Source organism: Fragaria vesca, linkage group LG5 (assembly GCF_000184155.1).
Source record: "Fragaria vesca subsp. vesca linkage group LG5, FraVesHawaii_1.0, whole genome shotgun sequence".
Lineage (NCBI taxonomy): Eukaryota > Viridiplantae > Streptophyta > Magnoliopsida > Rosales > Rosaceae > Fragaria > Fragaria vesca.
In genome coordinates, this window is record NC_020495.1 from 13,008,145 (window position 1) to 13,023,610 (window position 15,466).

Here is a 15,466-nt window from a genome sequence, read left to right on the forward strand (position 1 = left end):
GAGAGAGAGAGAGAGAGAGAGGCCCGGTCGTCGAGGAAGATGGTGACGGTGTAGTGCCGATGCTCCTTGCTCGAGGGCGTCGGTGGCGACGCTGTCTTCCACCATGGAAGTTTGTCGAGGTGAGAGAGAGGAAGAGAGAGGAGAGATGAGAGATGAGTGAGAAGTGATCGGGAAAGAAGATAAGAAAGGAGTGGTGGGAATAAAACAGTGGGTATAAATGTCTTTTCCTTATGAATAATTGAGATGGGCATTGAGAAAAGATTATCATTGATGTGGGCAATAAATCTTTAAAATTAGTATCATTAAGGCATTTACTCTTGTATTTTTCCTCAAAACAAGGATCATGTTTATATTGGTCGAGGTTTACTAATTAACTTTTGTTAAATAGTAAACGCTTGCCTAATTATGCATGAACCAATATCGATCGATTATCAAATATGCACAACAGTTACTCCCTCCACATCTTTTTGGTCTTTAAATAGCGAAGATGAATACCATACCAAACCATTCCTACAAGAGCCATTTAATCTTGCTCATCACCACTCACGACTCCTAGCTAAGCCATGGCAATCGAGTTAGTCCTATTCATCCTCTTCCTTGTTTTGGTTTTCTTAATCTCCAGACACTTTCGTGTGAACCACCTTCTTCCTCCGAGCCCGTTAGCCTTGCCCATCATCGGCCATTTCCACCTCCTCAGCCCCCTCATCCACCGCTCCTTCCACGACCTCTCCCTACGCTTAGGTCCTGTATACTCTCTTCGCCTTGGCTCTGTCCCATGCGTCGTGGTTTCGTCACCGGAGGTGGCAAAAGAGTTCCTCAAAACACACGAGCTCTCCTTCATGAACAGGACTGCAAATATCGCAGCTGCAAGCATGACCTACAATGCTTCGTTTGCATTTGCATCCTATGGTCCGTATTGGAAGTTTGTTAGGAAGCTCAGCACCAACGAGCTCCTCAGCAGCCTAAGTGTAGACAAGTTTCTTCCCATTCGAAACCAAGAGTACGTGAGGCTTCTTAGACTGTTGGCCAAGAAAGCCGAGGCGTGTGAACCTGTCAACCTCAGTGAAGAGCTACCGAAGGTCGGCCACAACATTATGGGGAAGATGATGCTGGGGAAATATTCAAATGATTCGCGGGCGGCGAGGTTTAGGGTTGTGGTCCGAGAGTGTACCAAGATTTTCGGAGAGTTCAATTTCAGTGATTTTAATTGGATTTGGAAGAAGTTCGATGTGCAAGGATTCCAGAAGAGAATCGATGCCACGCATAACAAGTTTGATGCATTGGTGGAGGAGATAATTGATGAACGTGAAGAGTTGAGGAAGATGAAAACTAATGGAGGCAACAATACTGGTGCTGAAGAAAAGGATGTCATGGGCTTTCTTGAAGTATTGCTTGATAAGGAAGAGGAGTGTAAGAGCACTACTAAGAATTTCGAAGTCGATTTTTCAAGAAATCATGTTAAGGGTCTCATTACGGTATGCAATTTTCATCATTCCAATCTAAACCCTAATGTTTTTTCAGAGTTTGTAAATATTTAGAGATTGAAGAGGTACATCAAACATGCACGTACGTACATAACAAAACATCTATTTAATTTCAGGATATGTTTACGGCTAGCATAGACACGACCTCTATTACAATGGAATGGGCTCTAGCAGAGGTCATCAATCACCCAGAGGTGCTCAAGAAAGCAAGAGAAGAGATGGATCGAGCAGTTGGAACAGAAAGATTAGTCGGAGAGTGGGATCTTCCAAATCTTCCATACATCCAAGCCATCCTGAAAGAAACACTCAGGCTGCACCCACCCTTGCCTATAGTTCCAAGAATATGCACAGAAGAGTGCAAGGTTGGCAAGTATGTCTTTCCAGAAAAGACATTGTTATTTGTGAACACTTGGGCTATGGGAAGGGATCCTAAGAATTGGGAAAACCCCTTGGAGTTTAGGCCTGAAAGGTTCTTACAACTCGATGGGAGTGACCCGGCAAATGGAACAGATGTTAGAGGTCAACATTATCATTATCTTCCATTTGGGTCTGGAAGGAGGATATGTCCTGGCTTAACCTTAACAATGAAAATGCTACCTACACAGGTTGCTGTTATGATTCAATGCTTTGATTTCAAAATTGGAGGAACACAATGCGAAAATACTAGTAATGATAAGGTTCTTGAAATGGACGAAGGACCTGGATTAACAGTTCCAAGGGCTTCTGATCTCGTTTGTTTTCCAATTGCCCGCTTCAGCTCACTGCTCGAATATCCTTGATCCTTAAGACAACATCACAGCAAGCTTTCGAATGATGGTTCTGCACTGTCGCTGTATGCCGAACTTAAAATTTATTGACAAAGAATAAATAGTGGTCTGTATGTATGCAGTAAATATTGTATGCATCTATTTCTGTTTGTGTCACAAATCTCCAATTTGTTTTTCTAATTGCTCGTTTGGATATCAATACCATATAATGAGTGAGTAATACCGTCCAAGAACCCATGTACATTTCCAGCTCTTTGGAAACCAAATTTCAATCTAAGCATCCCATGATTTAATTTCTGATTAAGTCTTCCATAGTATCGTTTTCCATAGTTTGTTCGTGTTTGCTTGTTATTACTTACAAGAGAGGCATTTGTTTTAATCTCCCTCTTAGTATCTCTTTTATTTCTTTTAAATTTTGGGGTGACGAGGTCTTTGCCTCCCTTAGTTCAGCCAATGAGCTTCATAAGTTCTCTTTTCCTTTTCCAGCCAATTTGTTTTCAACAAAACCAGTACAAGAAAGAAGTAATAGTATGATTATTCAAAGCAGTAGTTGCACATCGTCAGCAAATCAAGAAAATTACAATACTAAGCTAGACACATTTTTAGGCTGCATATGGCATACTACGCAATCTTCACCGATTCTCTTCTCATTTGCTTTATTTAAAAAAATAAAAATAAAACGATTTTGTTGCCACCCTTTTATTTGTTCTTCTTGTATTTAATCACAAGGTCAAGAATACTATGTTACTGTTATTTCTAATCCCTTTGGCAGCATGAGGTGTATATATCTTCATACTTTAATAGATAGGTACGTGGGTAGTAGCACACTTACCAGACTTAACTAAACATATTTACAAGTTTACAACAACCACTTCGCTATATATATTTCTTTCTGCTACTCGATTGGAGATGACAACTAAATGAAATCATGTAACCATTAAAATTACAGAGTATGATACATGAAGTCAATAAGTTACAACTTCCAATAGAAGAGAAGACTGTACTAAGAAATGATAATACAAGCTACGGAAACGTGAATACAGAACACTAAAATAATAATAGAGACAGAGAATCGAAATTAACTAAAAGATAATCGCACCACAAACTACTTCAACATTCACAATGAAAGGAGGTCCACTAATGATAGTTTGGTTCTCACTATTGAAAGAAAGTCCACTATTGAAACGTCCGGATCATAAAGCCGCCGGCATTGTTAAACGAGTAGCACAATTCAACACTTCTACAATAGTAGAATCTGTCCTATTGTAACACGATGTCAACCGTCTTTAATTAATGCATTACTTGACCTATTGTATTTAGTTTTCATACATAGTTTTTGGTAGCTTGGGTTTGTTATTCTCCAGTTTGGAGAAGTAGATCAATACAATAATACCATACTTCTGTTCAATTACTTTAGGTAAGATCTTAAAATGAGAACAAACCTGGAGTAACAAGTGCAGTCATGTTTCAGTTCGCCAGGTTGTCTCTTGCCTGCCCATGGATTAAGCAGCAATTCGAAAGGTTAACCTATTCCGGAATATCCGGATCTACGCTTATTTTTAACTCCCCGAAGCATTTCGCCGCTTACTACGTACGCCCTTCCTCGTCTCTGGGTGCCTAGGTATCCACCGTAAGCCTTTCCTCGTTTGAACCTCGCCCTTAACTTTATTTAAGGCTATGCCATCTCCTAAGGTGCTGCTAAATGGAAGGATCTTATCAACGTCCATGAATGATAAATTATAGCATAGATCGAACTGCCGAATCAGAAAAATTGGGTGCTATCATATAGCTTTGTATCCGCTAAATTCGCGAGTTTGGAGATAAGCGGACTCGAACCGTTGACATGTCTTTTAGAATCATGTTTGCATGTCAAGTTTGGTAATACACATTAATCCAATTCAAAAAATTACCATTACCTTATATAAGCTGGCACACATTCGGAAGATAACTAGCTTTTACTTGTAACTTCAGTCGAAGTACATTCTTCCTGCGATGATTGACAGAGATCCCAATGCCTAGTGCAAGTTTCCTCGGGATTCCAGCAGCCTGATCAAGGAATGTTGTTTTTAAAACATCACACCAAAAATGTTTGTGAAGGAATCAGCAGCAAAAGAAAACACACCAAAACTAGAACATACTTCGAAGACTGAAAACAGTTTTATGCATTTGAGTAACCAATAATACATCTGAAAATGTTTCGATAATTGATACCCGACCCATCATTTTCCAGGTAAATTGAAAGAATAGGAAACATAAATAAGCATTTCTGGAAGCTTTTAATTGAAAAATGAGACAACAACCCATCAAATTATAGTTCAACATCCAACATCCATAACAGGCAAGTAGAGTATAGAAGCTGGATGATCCTTTTAGTGAAGTGGAATGGAAATTCTTTCTTTTCTCATAAAACTAAAAAGTACTCTAGTCCAAAATCAATTGAAACCTAATAGGAATGAAATGCAACAGAGGGTAAACCATCCAGTCATACCAAATAAATATAGCTACACACATCCAGTACCATAAGAATGAGTAAAAGTGCTAATAGGTCACAGATACTAACCTTCACCTCATCCAAAGTCAAGCAGCGAGCAGCCCTGACTTACATTATACTTGAGGAAAGTTTGAGTATCCATGAGCAATAGGCTCTCAGAAACAGGATTTACTACATAGAAACCATGTTCGCTTTTACTTCGGGAAGAGAAAATCATATTGAATAGCTCCCCTCTTAGTTGAGCTAGTTAGTGTGTGCCGTCTGAACCTGAAGCAGTACTTGAAGAAACCACAAGAGCAGAGACAATGGAAGTTAAGTCCTTTTCCATGAATGAGGAGATAAAGGTATCTCAACATATAGAAAGTAGACAAGAAGAATTCGAATTCTAAGAATTCATTGAATTCTTAATCAAATTTCGGGCAAGAAGTTTACAGGCATGAAAATGTGATCCTTTCCAAATGAATCCAATTTCTTTGTCCATGAACACGTCTAACAGTATTTTTCCATCACAATTAAACCGGATAGATCCTACATGTCAGCTATGCTCTCGGAGGAAAGATATAGGATAAGTAGAGCCTATGCTTTTCCTCAGGTTGAATCCTGCAAATACATATCAATTGGATAAAAAGGAAATTTCAAGTTATGATCACAACAAAAATCATAATTTGTGCCAAAACTATGAAATGAGTAGCTTCATGGATTCATAGATACAACAATTTTAATTTAAGAACATATTTAAACCAACTCTGGAGGTACTATTGTACATTGGCCATGCCAAGGCACTAAGGTCTTTAGGTTCTGCGTGGGATGGTTGCCTAGACAAGGGTTAGATTAAGCTAAGGTACGTCCAGAGCCTTGTTAAGGTTGGTTTTGAAGCACCAGAACTAAAAATGTCCCAGTCTCATTCATATCCCAACCCAGTCACCTATATTCTATACAAGAAATGATCCATTAGCCACTGCAACTCCCTTTCGCACTAGTACATAAGAAAAGACTATACGTCTTAAAACTAAAGACTCACTTGTATACAGGACTAAAGATGTTATATACAGATGAGAAGGATTTGAGAACTATTGGTACAGGGGTTCCTTATATTTCTCTCCTCTAAAATATGATAAAGGGAGGGCCAAGGGGAAATTGCAACGAGAGTAAAATCAGACTGGATGCTGGTGGAAGAGATGAAAGATAGACAACAATATCCAAGCTACTGCAGTTAACTGAACCAAAGGCAAGGAGACAAGCAAAAGCTGCCACACAATGGATGCCAAAAGGAATGATTTTCATTTTTCAAGGGCATGATTATGTGCTGAAAACTCAAAATACATGATTATTACAAGAAATCTTGGCATGATGTGAACAGAATATCAAGTTCTACACTATTGAAGTATTATGTGTATTCGATCGTTTGTCACATTAATGAATGGAGAAGACAACAATGCTAACTTAATTCCTAGATCAATTTGCAACCATGGACAATTCTAGAATAAGTAGAATACCAGTAACCTTAGGAACTCATATCCTGGCCTAGATCTTGATTTTTGATTTCAAAAGATTTCATGACTTAAAAGGAATATCAGAATATATTAATAATAATTCGTTCAAGTCGTTTAGCTTTGCAATTGCAATTGGCCTTAGAGTTGCAGAAATGCATCCACTATCCCGATTCTTATATGATTCTTTTGCAATCCAAAGTGTGAACCCTCAACTCTCGAGTCTCTCATTCAAGCTACCTATAAATCGTAGTCTGAATGAAAAGTAAGATAAAAGTCGGGAAAACTTACTTACCAACTAAAGAGATTATGTTGTGTTCTATACAGAACCCAATTCTTCTAACAGACTCACAACCACTACAGGGAAAAAAGAAAAGAAAAAAAAAAGCAAAAAATCCTACAGATACAAATACAACAAAACTGGAAACAAACAGAAGTGTTATATCACTCACAAGCTTATAATCAACCATCCATTTCCAAAATGGTAATCTTTTTTGTGTGTGGCTAAAACGAAAGAGCAATCGGGGAAATTCTAATCGTGTTGGTTCCAATACTTCCATAGTTCCACCAAGTTAAAATAACTTTGAGATTATTAAGGTTTCTTTCTTGGTTTTGGTAGATATGACAAGTTTACATTGAAATACTCGACCAATAAACCAGAATTATGCATCCTACCGCAGAGCGTCATATATGCCGCATGAGGATCTCCAATGGGGAAAGGCTCAGATAATGGTGAGAATCAACAGTTTAGATAATTAAGTTCCTTGCCCAAGTTCACACGTCAGAGATAACTGAGAAGAAACGAGTGCTGCTCATGGTACCGGCTCACTGCCAAAATTTATTTCTCACTGGTAAGATATGGCTTCGGGGTGATCAAGCAAGACAAGACTCTCTACAAAAGAATCCATGAAATAGTAAGAACAATTCCCAGTTCCAAAAACCTTAACTTGTTTGCTCTTAGGATCCAGAGAAACCATTCTTGTCTGATCAACACTATCCATCTCCTCTAGCACAACCTCCCCACACCTTTTAAACCCATACACAGTACCTTGAACCAGAGCTATATTGTACAAAAAAGTCTACGACTCTGCTACACCATACTCTTTCATAACCCAAATGTCACAACCACAATTAGCTGGATCATTCGGATTATACTGTTTATCCTTAATCAAGGCAAGGGACTCTTCATATCTCGATCTAGAGCAGTCATCTCTTCGCAAAGCTTCCGGTATCATTATCTCACCAAATACTTCAGTGGTGAGATTAAAGTAGGCAATGAAGTCTCCTCCACGCTTACGGTGTTCTTGGTGATGATCATCGTAATACACATCTAAACGTACTTCAAGCATATGCAAACAGCCATTAACAAAATCAGGACGTTCCGAACCACCGGCTTGCAAATCCACCGGAACAGCAGAAGCACTAAGACTCCTCCAAGATCCCCTGGCCAAGGAGTAAACCTGAACCACAGTGGTGAATCGGGACACATCCGAATGATCATCAGAAAGACTAACAACTCTCAAAACCTTATAGTCATTAGAATGTGAATCATAGCCAAAGCCATGCGATTGGTGTTTTCTGTAATGGAGGTATTTGGTAGAGGTAAAACAAGGAGGCGGTGTAGGAAACTTCACAATCTTTAGAATGGAAGGATTCCAAATCACGGCGGGAGAACAAGACCTGATGCGCCAATTATAACTCTCAAGGCACACAAGCCCGTTACAGGTTCCGAAAACACGCGGACCGATTTCGTCTGAGAAGAGGGGGAATGGATTGGAAAGCTTGGGATACTGACCAAATTCAGGGCTATCCCAATGCAACCAGTGATGCTCATAACACATGTTTTCTTTGGAGTGGGAGAAAGCGCTGAGGAGGAGGAGGTGAGCGTTGGTTTGATTGTTGGAATCGATTGTGGTGCAGAGATGGGATTGAACGAAGGTAGAGGTTTTGATCAGTGACAACCATGACTTGCAGAGTGTGGTGGATTTGATTAGGGTTTTGACGGGCAGCCTCAACAGGATTTTTTCTAGGATTTCTTCAGGAAAGAAATCTGACATTGCTTCGGGTTTTTCATATATTTCTTCAGATATCCCACAATAATAATCAATAAGTAGACAGAAGAACATATATAGACATTAGATAATGGCTAATGAGTTATGGAATTGGAAGATGAACGACCAGAATCGTGGTCTAAACTTTAAGAGCGGATTCAGTGTAACGAGAAATACCTGATCATACGTCGCCGTTCCCAGCGACACCACCGGTGGGAATCAAAAGCCGCGATTCAACGAGAATGAAACATTTTTTGGGAATCAGGGTTTAGAAATAAGAAAATAGAAATTGGGCCCTCTTTTAAGGAACTGAGGAAGACGCTCCTGCGCAAGCTTACCCTCCATTGATGACGTCATCTCCAGCTGTGATCATAAACCAAGACTTACCTTTTTTCTTTGGGAAACGTTAATAGTTCAGTATATTTTTCATTTTAACAGCAATTTTTCATTTTTCTCTCATCTAATAAAAAATCAGCAACAAATGGCAAAGCTCCAATTTTTTGATTCTAGATAGAGAGGTTCTCATCTCTATCCCTCAAACCTATATGCGTCATTTTGTTCTTTAAATAGGGATTAAGTTTTCGTTTCATTTTTTGTATGTATCATGATGAAGAAGAAGAAATCTGATAGGGACTTAACCCTATCAATGGAATCGAGGAAGGAAAAAGCTAAAGCTAACACTAAAATGGAAAGAAACTTGCAAAATTGATATTCGGTGGAGGCTCTACATTTTTTTTGTATCAAGACTAGACTTGGATCTTGAGAGCAATTGCACCGTTATATCGATTCAATGGGAAATTAGTGGGAGCCATGTGTTTTCAGTAGAAAAAGGAATGCAACGGAAACTTTTTGCTCGAGCAATTTCATGGGGGCCGCATCTCACAAATCGCTTCGTCAATCCAGTTGCCAGTTTTTGACAACCAATTTGTCCAAGTAATTTTTTGGGGTCCACCATGTCAGCTGTAACAACTTTATCACAACTGTCAAAATATTGTAAGCTAAGAGCAACTTTAGCAGACTCTCTATTTTAGCTTTTAGCTATTTTAGAAAACGTATTTAGTTTTTTTTTATATTTTCGGAGCTCCAGCAAACTAGCCAAAGTTTAGCTGTTATGACTTTTAACTATCTCGCTAGCTATAGATGACTCAGATGATGCTAACTATAATTTAATACATTTTTTGTAAGATATTTTACGTGATATATAAATATATTTAAACTACTTAATCTTTATTTGAAGAATAATGTTGATATAATGCTAGCTAAAATAGAGAGCATTGATGTAACAACATTTTTAAAGTGGCTAGCTAAAATGACATTTTAGCTAATTTGACTAAAATTTAACTTCAAAATGGCTAGCAATGCTAAAAATGCTTTAACATTGTAACGATACTTTAACTACAACCATTAAATTTAAATTTGTGGCTGTATTTAAAGCAACGGTAATATATATTTTTTTCACTTAAAAAATCAGAAAACTACTCCAATATTTCCTATAAATACTCATCTTCATTCTATAATTTCTCACACCAAAACTTTCAAAAGTTTTCCTTCCAATCTTTTTTAATTGGTAAATCAGCAATTACTTTTTACCTACCGGGTGCAATTGCTTTGAAGGCGGTAAAAGATCAACACCTTTTTTCCTTTTTTATCATACAGTTAGTAAACGAGTACGCCTTCAAAAACAAAACAGTTAGTACACGAGTAATTGTGGGCCCCCTTTAGTGAAAAACCGCAATTATATTATCCAAAACCAGAATTTTGAGCCGGAGATAAAATCCAATGCGGGCGCCTTCATTGCTTGCTTCAACTTCATCTCCCTCTTCTTCTTCTCCTTTTCTCTTCTCTCAGCCTCAGACTCTTCCTGGTCTTCGCTACGCCGTCCTCGGCGCTGGCTTCGCCGGCCTCTCAGTCGCTTACCACTTGCTGAAGTAGAGTCCGAAGGACTCGAATCTCCGCATCGACGTTTTCGATGAGGTCGGAATCGGCGGCGGCGCTTCCGGCGTCTCCGGCGGCCTTCTTCACCCTTACTCTCCCAAAGCCAAGCTCCTATGGCGCGCCACCGAGTGCTGGGACGAGGCTCTGAGGCTCTTGAACGTCGCCGAGGCCGCCGTGCCTCATGCTGCTCCGATTGTTAGAAGAAGGTTAGTACTTACGATCAGCTGCACTTCGTTTTTGAATCCATTTCCAAATTGGTTTTCAAAATCGCATAACATTTGCGTGGGTTGTATTTCCGAGTTTTCAGGGGAATCTTACGACCAGCTGTGAGCATGGAGAACATGATGGTGTTGAAAGATGTAATTCTGCTCAATTTCATGTTCTCTTCTCCATTTTAGTATTATTTCAGCTATCGTTTTTGATGTTAGTATTTTCTTTATGCTGTTAGAATGCGCAGAATGGCCTGGCCGGTTGCAAAATTGAAACCATTGACGAGGATGCTGCCCAAAATCTTGTACCGGGCATCTGTTCACCTTTTAATACTTCTTTTTATATGCCTCAAGCTGTTAATGTCCATCCTCAGCGCTACCTCGAGGTGTTTATTCTTTTCATTTCGCTTTACTGTATGAAAGATAATATTCATGCTTTTTTCTGACTGTTTGTTCTCATGATGATTTTTACAGGCACTCTTCTTAGCATGTCAAACTTTGGTGAAAGTACTTTGTGCTTCTGGCATGGGGGTAAAGGAACTGCATTTGCGCAAGGACTCCGTTCAAAACCTGCTAGAGTTGGACGGTACTCGCTCTACCTATATATATGTAATTACATTGTGCTGGTCTTGTAGTTCACTTTACAAGATAATCTGATTGCCACGGCTATCTGTGTGTTTGGAAACGAGTCGATAGACCAAAATGAGTGACATTGTATTTCCATTTACATGCAAATTTCATCATTTCAGAAGCTTTATAGTCATTTGCCAGGATTATTACTTCTTTCCTAGTGATCGTTTGCATTGGTGAGCCTTGAGGGGATACCTAGATATCTCTTAGCTTAAAAGCTCTCAAAGAGTCATCATATATAATTAGGTTTTTATTATTTGCTAAAAATCTAAAATGATCTTTAGCTTGCCAAACATATCTACATTGAATATGAGGTGACAGGATATCCTTCTAATGGTGAGTTGAGTCTGTCTTCCTCATAAGTAACACTTGCATTTAGCTCATCTGTATTGGCAGCACTATTACAGTGCATCATTTAAGAATTAAGTTATTCAAAGTGGTTCCCGAATTTGTTGGTGCTTCTATCATAAATAATTCTTGGCATCGCTTTTTCTTTCTTTGTTTCTCCGTTATTCTGAAAATGTCAGGTTGCAATGCAGTAGTTTTGAATGATTCTACAGTTTTAGAGCTTCTATATATTCTATTTTGTTAGTATCTGATTACATTTAACATCAGGGGAATACCAGGCAGTAATTGTGTGTCTAGGAGCCAAAGCAGATCTGCTTCCTGAGCTCTCTGGGAGGCTTCCATTGAGGAAATGCAGAGGTGTTGTTGCTCATCTGCAGCTTCCTGATAATATGGGGTAAAAGCATTTCGTTTCTCCATGCTTTATGTATATATATACAAAAACAGGCTTTCGTTTTAAGAATATAACTTTGGATGGTTGAATTTCACATCTCAGTTTAAATTACTTAGATTTTTTTGGTTTAGCAGTTTAAATTATCCTGTATTCTATATCTAGTACTCGTCTGTCTAAAATTCTGTGTTGAAGAGGGGAGTATCCAGGCTTTGGCCCCTCAATATTGTCAGATGCTTGGCTTGCTGTCCAAGGACCTCGTAGTTTGTATATGGGCTCAACATGGGAATGGAAATCAAGAAATTCATCACCAAATGTATCTGCAGATGAAGCTGCAGAAGCCCCTAAAGAGCTTCTACCAAAAGCATGCGGCATTTATCCGGTTGTTAAAGATTGGACCTTTATTGAAGCCAGGGCTGGTGTTAGGGCAATGCCACCACTCACTCCTCATGGATCACTTCCTCTCTTGGGTTGTGTCAATAACATCATAGGTCAAAATCAAACTTGCATGTACTGGTTATTTGGAGGGCTTGGTTCAAGGGGATTGTTGTACCATGGTTGGCTTGGGAAGTTGATGGCACAAGCTGTGCTTTCATGTAACGAAGAATTAATTCCATATGAACTAACCTCATGGAAAAGAACAAAACAATAATCGACACATTCTAGTATTGGAATTTTGAATTGCCATTTGTTAATTTTGCCTATTACTTTCTTGCTTTAGAAAGTGCTTTGTATTCTTGGCAGAAGCCAGATTCCTGTTATCTGGGATAGTTATTATCTTGATATGGTTGATAACTTGATATTCACTTGGGTTATCCATTCTGTGTTATGGATGGGTTTCCTCAAGCAGCAGTTGTGACTTTGTTTCATAGGTTTTTTCTGGGTCTTGTTTTATCTTATTGTTGAGTTTTACAAAGGTATGCCAAATGCTTTAAAACCTGCACATAGTATTCATAGAAAACCTTTTTTTTTTTTTTTTTTTAGTTACAATAGAAAAACCTCTTTTAAATAACACTGAGCAAGGTATATCCTTACGAAAACCAACACTGAAGAACAACTTAAAGGTACAAAGCGAATCATGCTTCCCCTAATTACATGTATAGAAGTAGTCTGTTTAAAGATGCTGAGTTTCTTATCCCAATGTCCATACATAAACTTGGCCTCCACCTGTAGCTCCTGCTAGCAACCCAACATTATAAGAGTGAGCAGCAAATCCACACGGAACTGCAGACACATATGGGCTGTTCAATGTGAAGATTTTTGTTCTTTGAAAGGGACCGATAACATCGACCCCTCTGTTCTTATTTCCAACGAAGACATGCACATTTGCGGAGGTGTTGATAGCTATCAGAAAGACTCCTTTTCATGCTCACTGTAGTTTCCAGAAGAGTTGGGTAACCAAAGTCAGAGTAATTGAAACACTGCTCAGAGTATTACATAATCCTCAGAAAATATAATAAATGAAGATAAATCATATAAAACAGGAGAGTTGGACAAAGAAAACTTACACATCAGCATTTGAAAATCTGGTAGAAATCTTACTTGAACTTAGGAATCCATCTGCTTGTATTATTATCGTGGCGTATCATTGATATGTCCTCAAAATTTACTCCACTTGATATACCAACTGTGTCATCAAGGCTGCATGAAGAGATCAGAAAGTTAGTAACATCCATTTAGATTCTTGTCACTTTGATCACAGTCACACATTATGTGAGAAACATTAGACCCCAAAACATTAATAGTACAGCAGAGAATTGCAGCCCTGCAAGAACAATTACAATGGTGTCATCTCATCCCTTCTTGTGTCCACAACTTGTTGAATTCCATAGAGGAAAGCAACCATTGACAAGACCATGATACTGATCCAGAAATGTATAATGATATGCAGAACATCAAAAAAAAAATCATGAGGTTGATAATGGCCACAAATCCTAACATCTCACGACAGCAGTATAAGATAGGAGACAACAAAAACGAACATACTCATAAAGCCCAGAAATGCATGTTGATCCACATTGATTCTCATTCATGTTAAGCACATGATGAATTCACAGGTAGGGAGATAAGATATTCCTCTTAATTAATAACAACAGAATATAATCACCCTGTCGTCACTAGCGACCTTCCAGAAGGAGAGAAGTAGGCAGAATGCACGGCCCTTTTGTGGCCGATTGTCTTTAAGCTTTTGAATTTATCCGCATCATTAAATCTCAAATCTCAAATGCAGGCAGTTCCATCTGTTGAACTAGTAGTGATGATGTTTGAGTTTCCTGAGTTAAAGTCTATGGAATTGATCCTATCATCATGCGGACTCCATTGGGCTGAAATGTTTCCTGTTCTCTCATCCCACATACTTATATATACCTCCACGATCCTCAGCAAAGTATACACAATTTGCATTGTTTGATTGTTGAGCAAGAGAATATACAGACTCATCACTTGCATATACTAGATCAAACACCTCTTTCTCAGCATCCATCGATCGGATAAATCCATCATAGCTGCTTGTAGATATCTGCATTTTAATTCAACAATCATATGTTAGCTATATCATCATCAAAGCCTGATAGTGCATAGTGCCAATGTCTGCTGAGAGAGTTGTCAAGTTGTCATAATGAAATTCATTTTCCTTATTTTCGTAAGTCAATTGTCACTAGTTGCTAATCAAATTAACAAGGGACAATTCCCACTAGCCCTAATTTTGAGACTTTTATTCTCACTAACAAAATCAGATTTTTAAACTTCTAAGAGCCAACATAAACAACACAAAAACAATTATACCCTTAATAAATTAAATAAACGACAATAGACCATTATAAGAGTCTATTATGAAATAAAGATTCTATGACCGGATTCCCAAGGCCGATAACATTGACTAGGCTCCGGTGACCGTTAACGGGATCCAGCGACTGTTGGCCGGACTCCAGTGATAAGGGATCTATCGAGGACAATAGGGGGTGTATTAGGGGCAATATAGGTCTATTGGGGGCAGTAGGGGATCTGTCGGGGGGTATATTGTAAAAGGTCTTTTGGAGGCAATATGCATGCATGGGGTCTGTCCGGGGGTCTACTAGGGGCAGTAGGAAGTCTATTGGAGGCAATATGAAGTTTGTCGGTTGTTCTATTGGAAGCAGTATTCCCCCTAATTAAACCATCTCATGCACAAAGAGAGTGGTATTCAGTCAAAAAAATAGAAAAAGAAAATTGTATTCAATAAAAAAAAAAGTGGTATTACACTTGTCAAATCACTCTCACCTCCCTTCTCTTTCTTCTTCTTCCCACGTTGTTTTCACTAAAAACCTGGCCGGAGCAGACGACCTGCGTTTTCTGTAATGGATTCCAACAACAACCAAAGCTTCTCCACCGCCAAACCCCTCACCACGGCGGGTCCTACCATCGCTGCACGCACTACGACGTCCGCTAACATCACCGCCGCCACGACGATGTCAACAGTATCGTCCGATCATGACCATGTCGAGTCCAATTACCGCTTCCGTCGCTGCGTCGACGATAGGGACCAGGCTGCTCTGCCTTTCTAATTTCAGTGGCTCCGATCTCATTGATACTGATGGCAACAGTGAAGGAAGGGGAGAGAGAGAGAGAGAGAGAAGATCGGAGGATGCCGTCACATGAGCTGGAGGATGTGCGAGAGCTGGACTTCGCGACCAGA

At 39.1% G+C, this 15,466-nt stretch overlaps 2 protein-coding genes and 1 pseudogene across 3 annotated transcripts; 2 read left to right on the forward strand and 1 right to left on the reverse strand.

Moving 5' to 3' along the window:
• The first annotated feature begins 563 nt into the window (after positions 1 to 563).
• LOC101312642 (licodione synthase-like) lies at positions 564 to 2,263 on the forward strand. The gene is made up of 2 exons (XM_004301326.1): positions 564 to 1,475; positions 1,601 to 2,263. Exons 1-2 carry the CDS (start codon positions 564 to 566, stop codon positions 2,261 to 2,263), a joined length of 1,575 nt encoding a protein of 524 aa, XP_004301374.1.
• Positions 2,264 to 6,997: 4,734 nt separating this feature from the next.
• LOC101297837 (F-box protein CPR30-like) lies at positions 6,998 to 8,485 on the reverse strand. Its single transcript, XM_004299691.1, has 2 exons — positions 8,461 to 8,485; positions 6,998 to 8,312 (listed from the first exon to the last, which is right to left on the reverse strand). The coding sequence occupies exon 2, from the start codon at positions 8,287 to 8,289 to the stop codon at positions 7,312 to 7,314; it is 978 nt and encodes a 325-aa protein (XP_004299739.1). The 5' UTR covers positions 8,290 to 8,312; positions 8,461 to 8,485; the 3' UTR covers positions 6,998 to 7,311.
• A 1,577-nt stretch (positions 8,486 to 10,062) lies between these two features.
• LOC101312936 lies at positions 10,063 to 12,660 on the forward strand (annotated as a pseudogene). Its single transcript, XR_184805.1, has 6 exons — positions 10,063 to 10,424; positions 10,526 to 10,577; positions 10,667 to 10,813; positions 10,902 to 11,013; positions 11,673 to 11,799; positions 11,989 to 12,660. The product of XR_184805.1 is annotated as an uncharacterized LOC101312936 (transcript).
• The last annotated feature ends 2,806 nt before the right edge of the window (positions 12,661 to 15,466 follow it).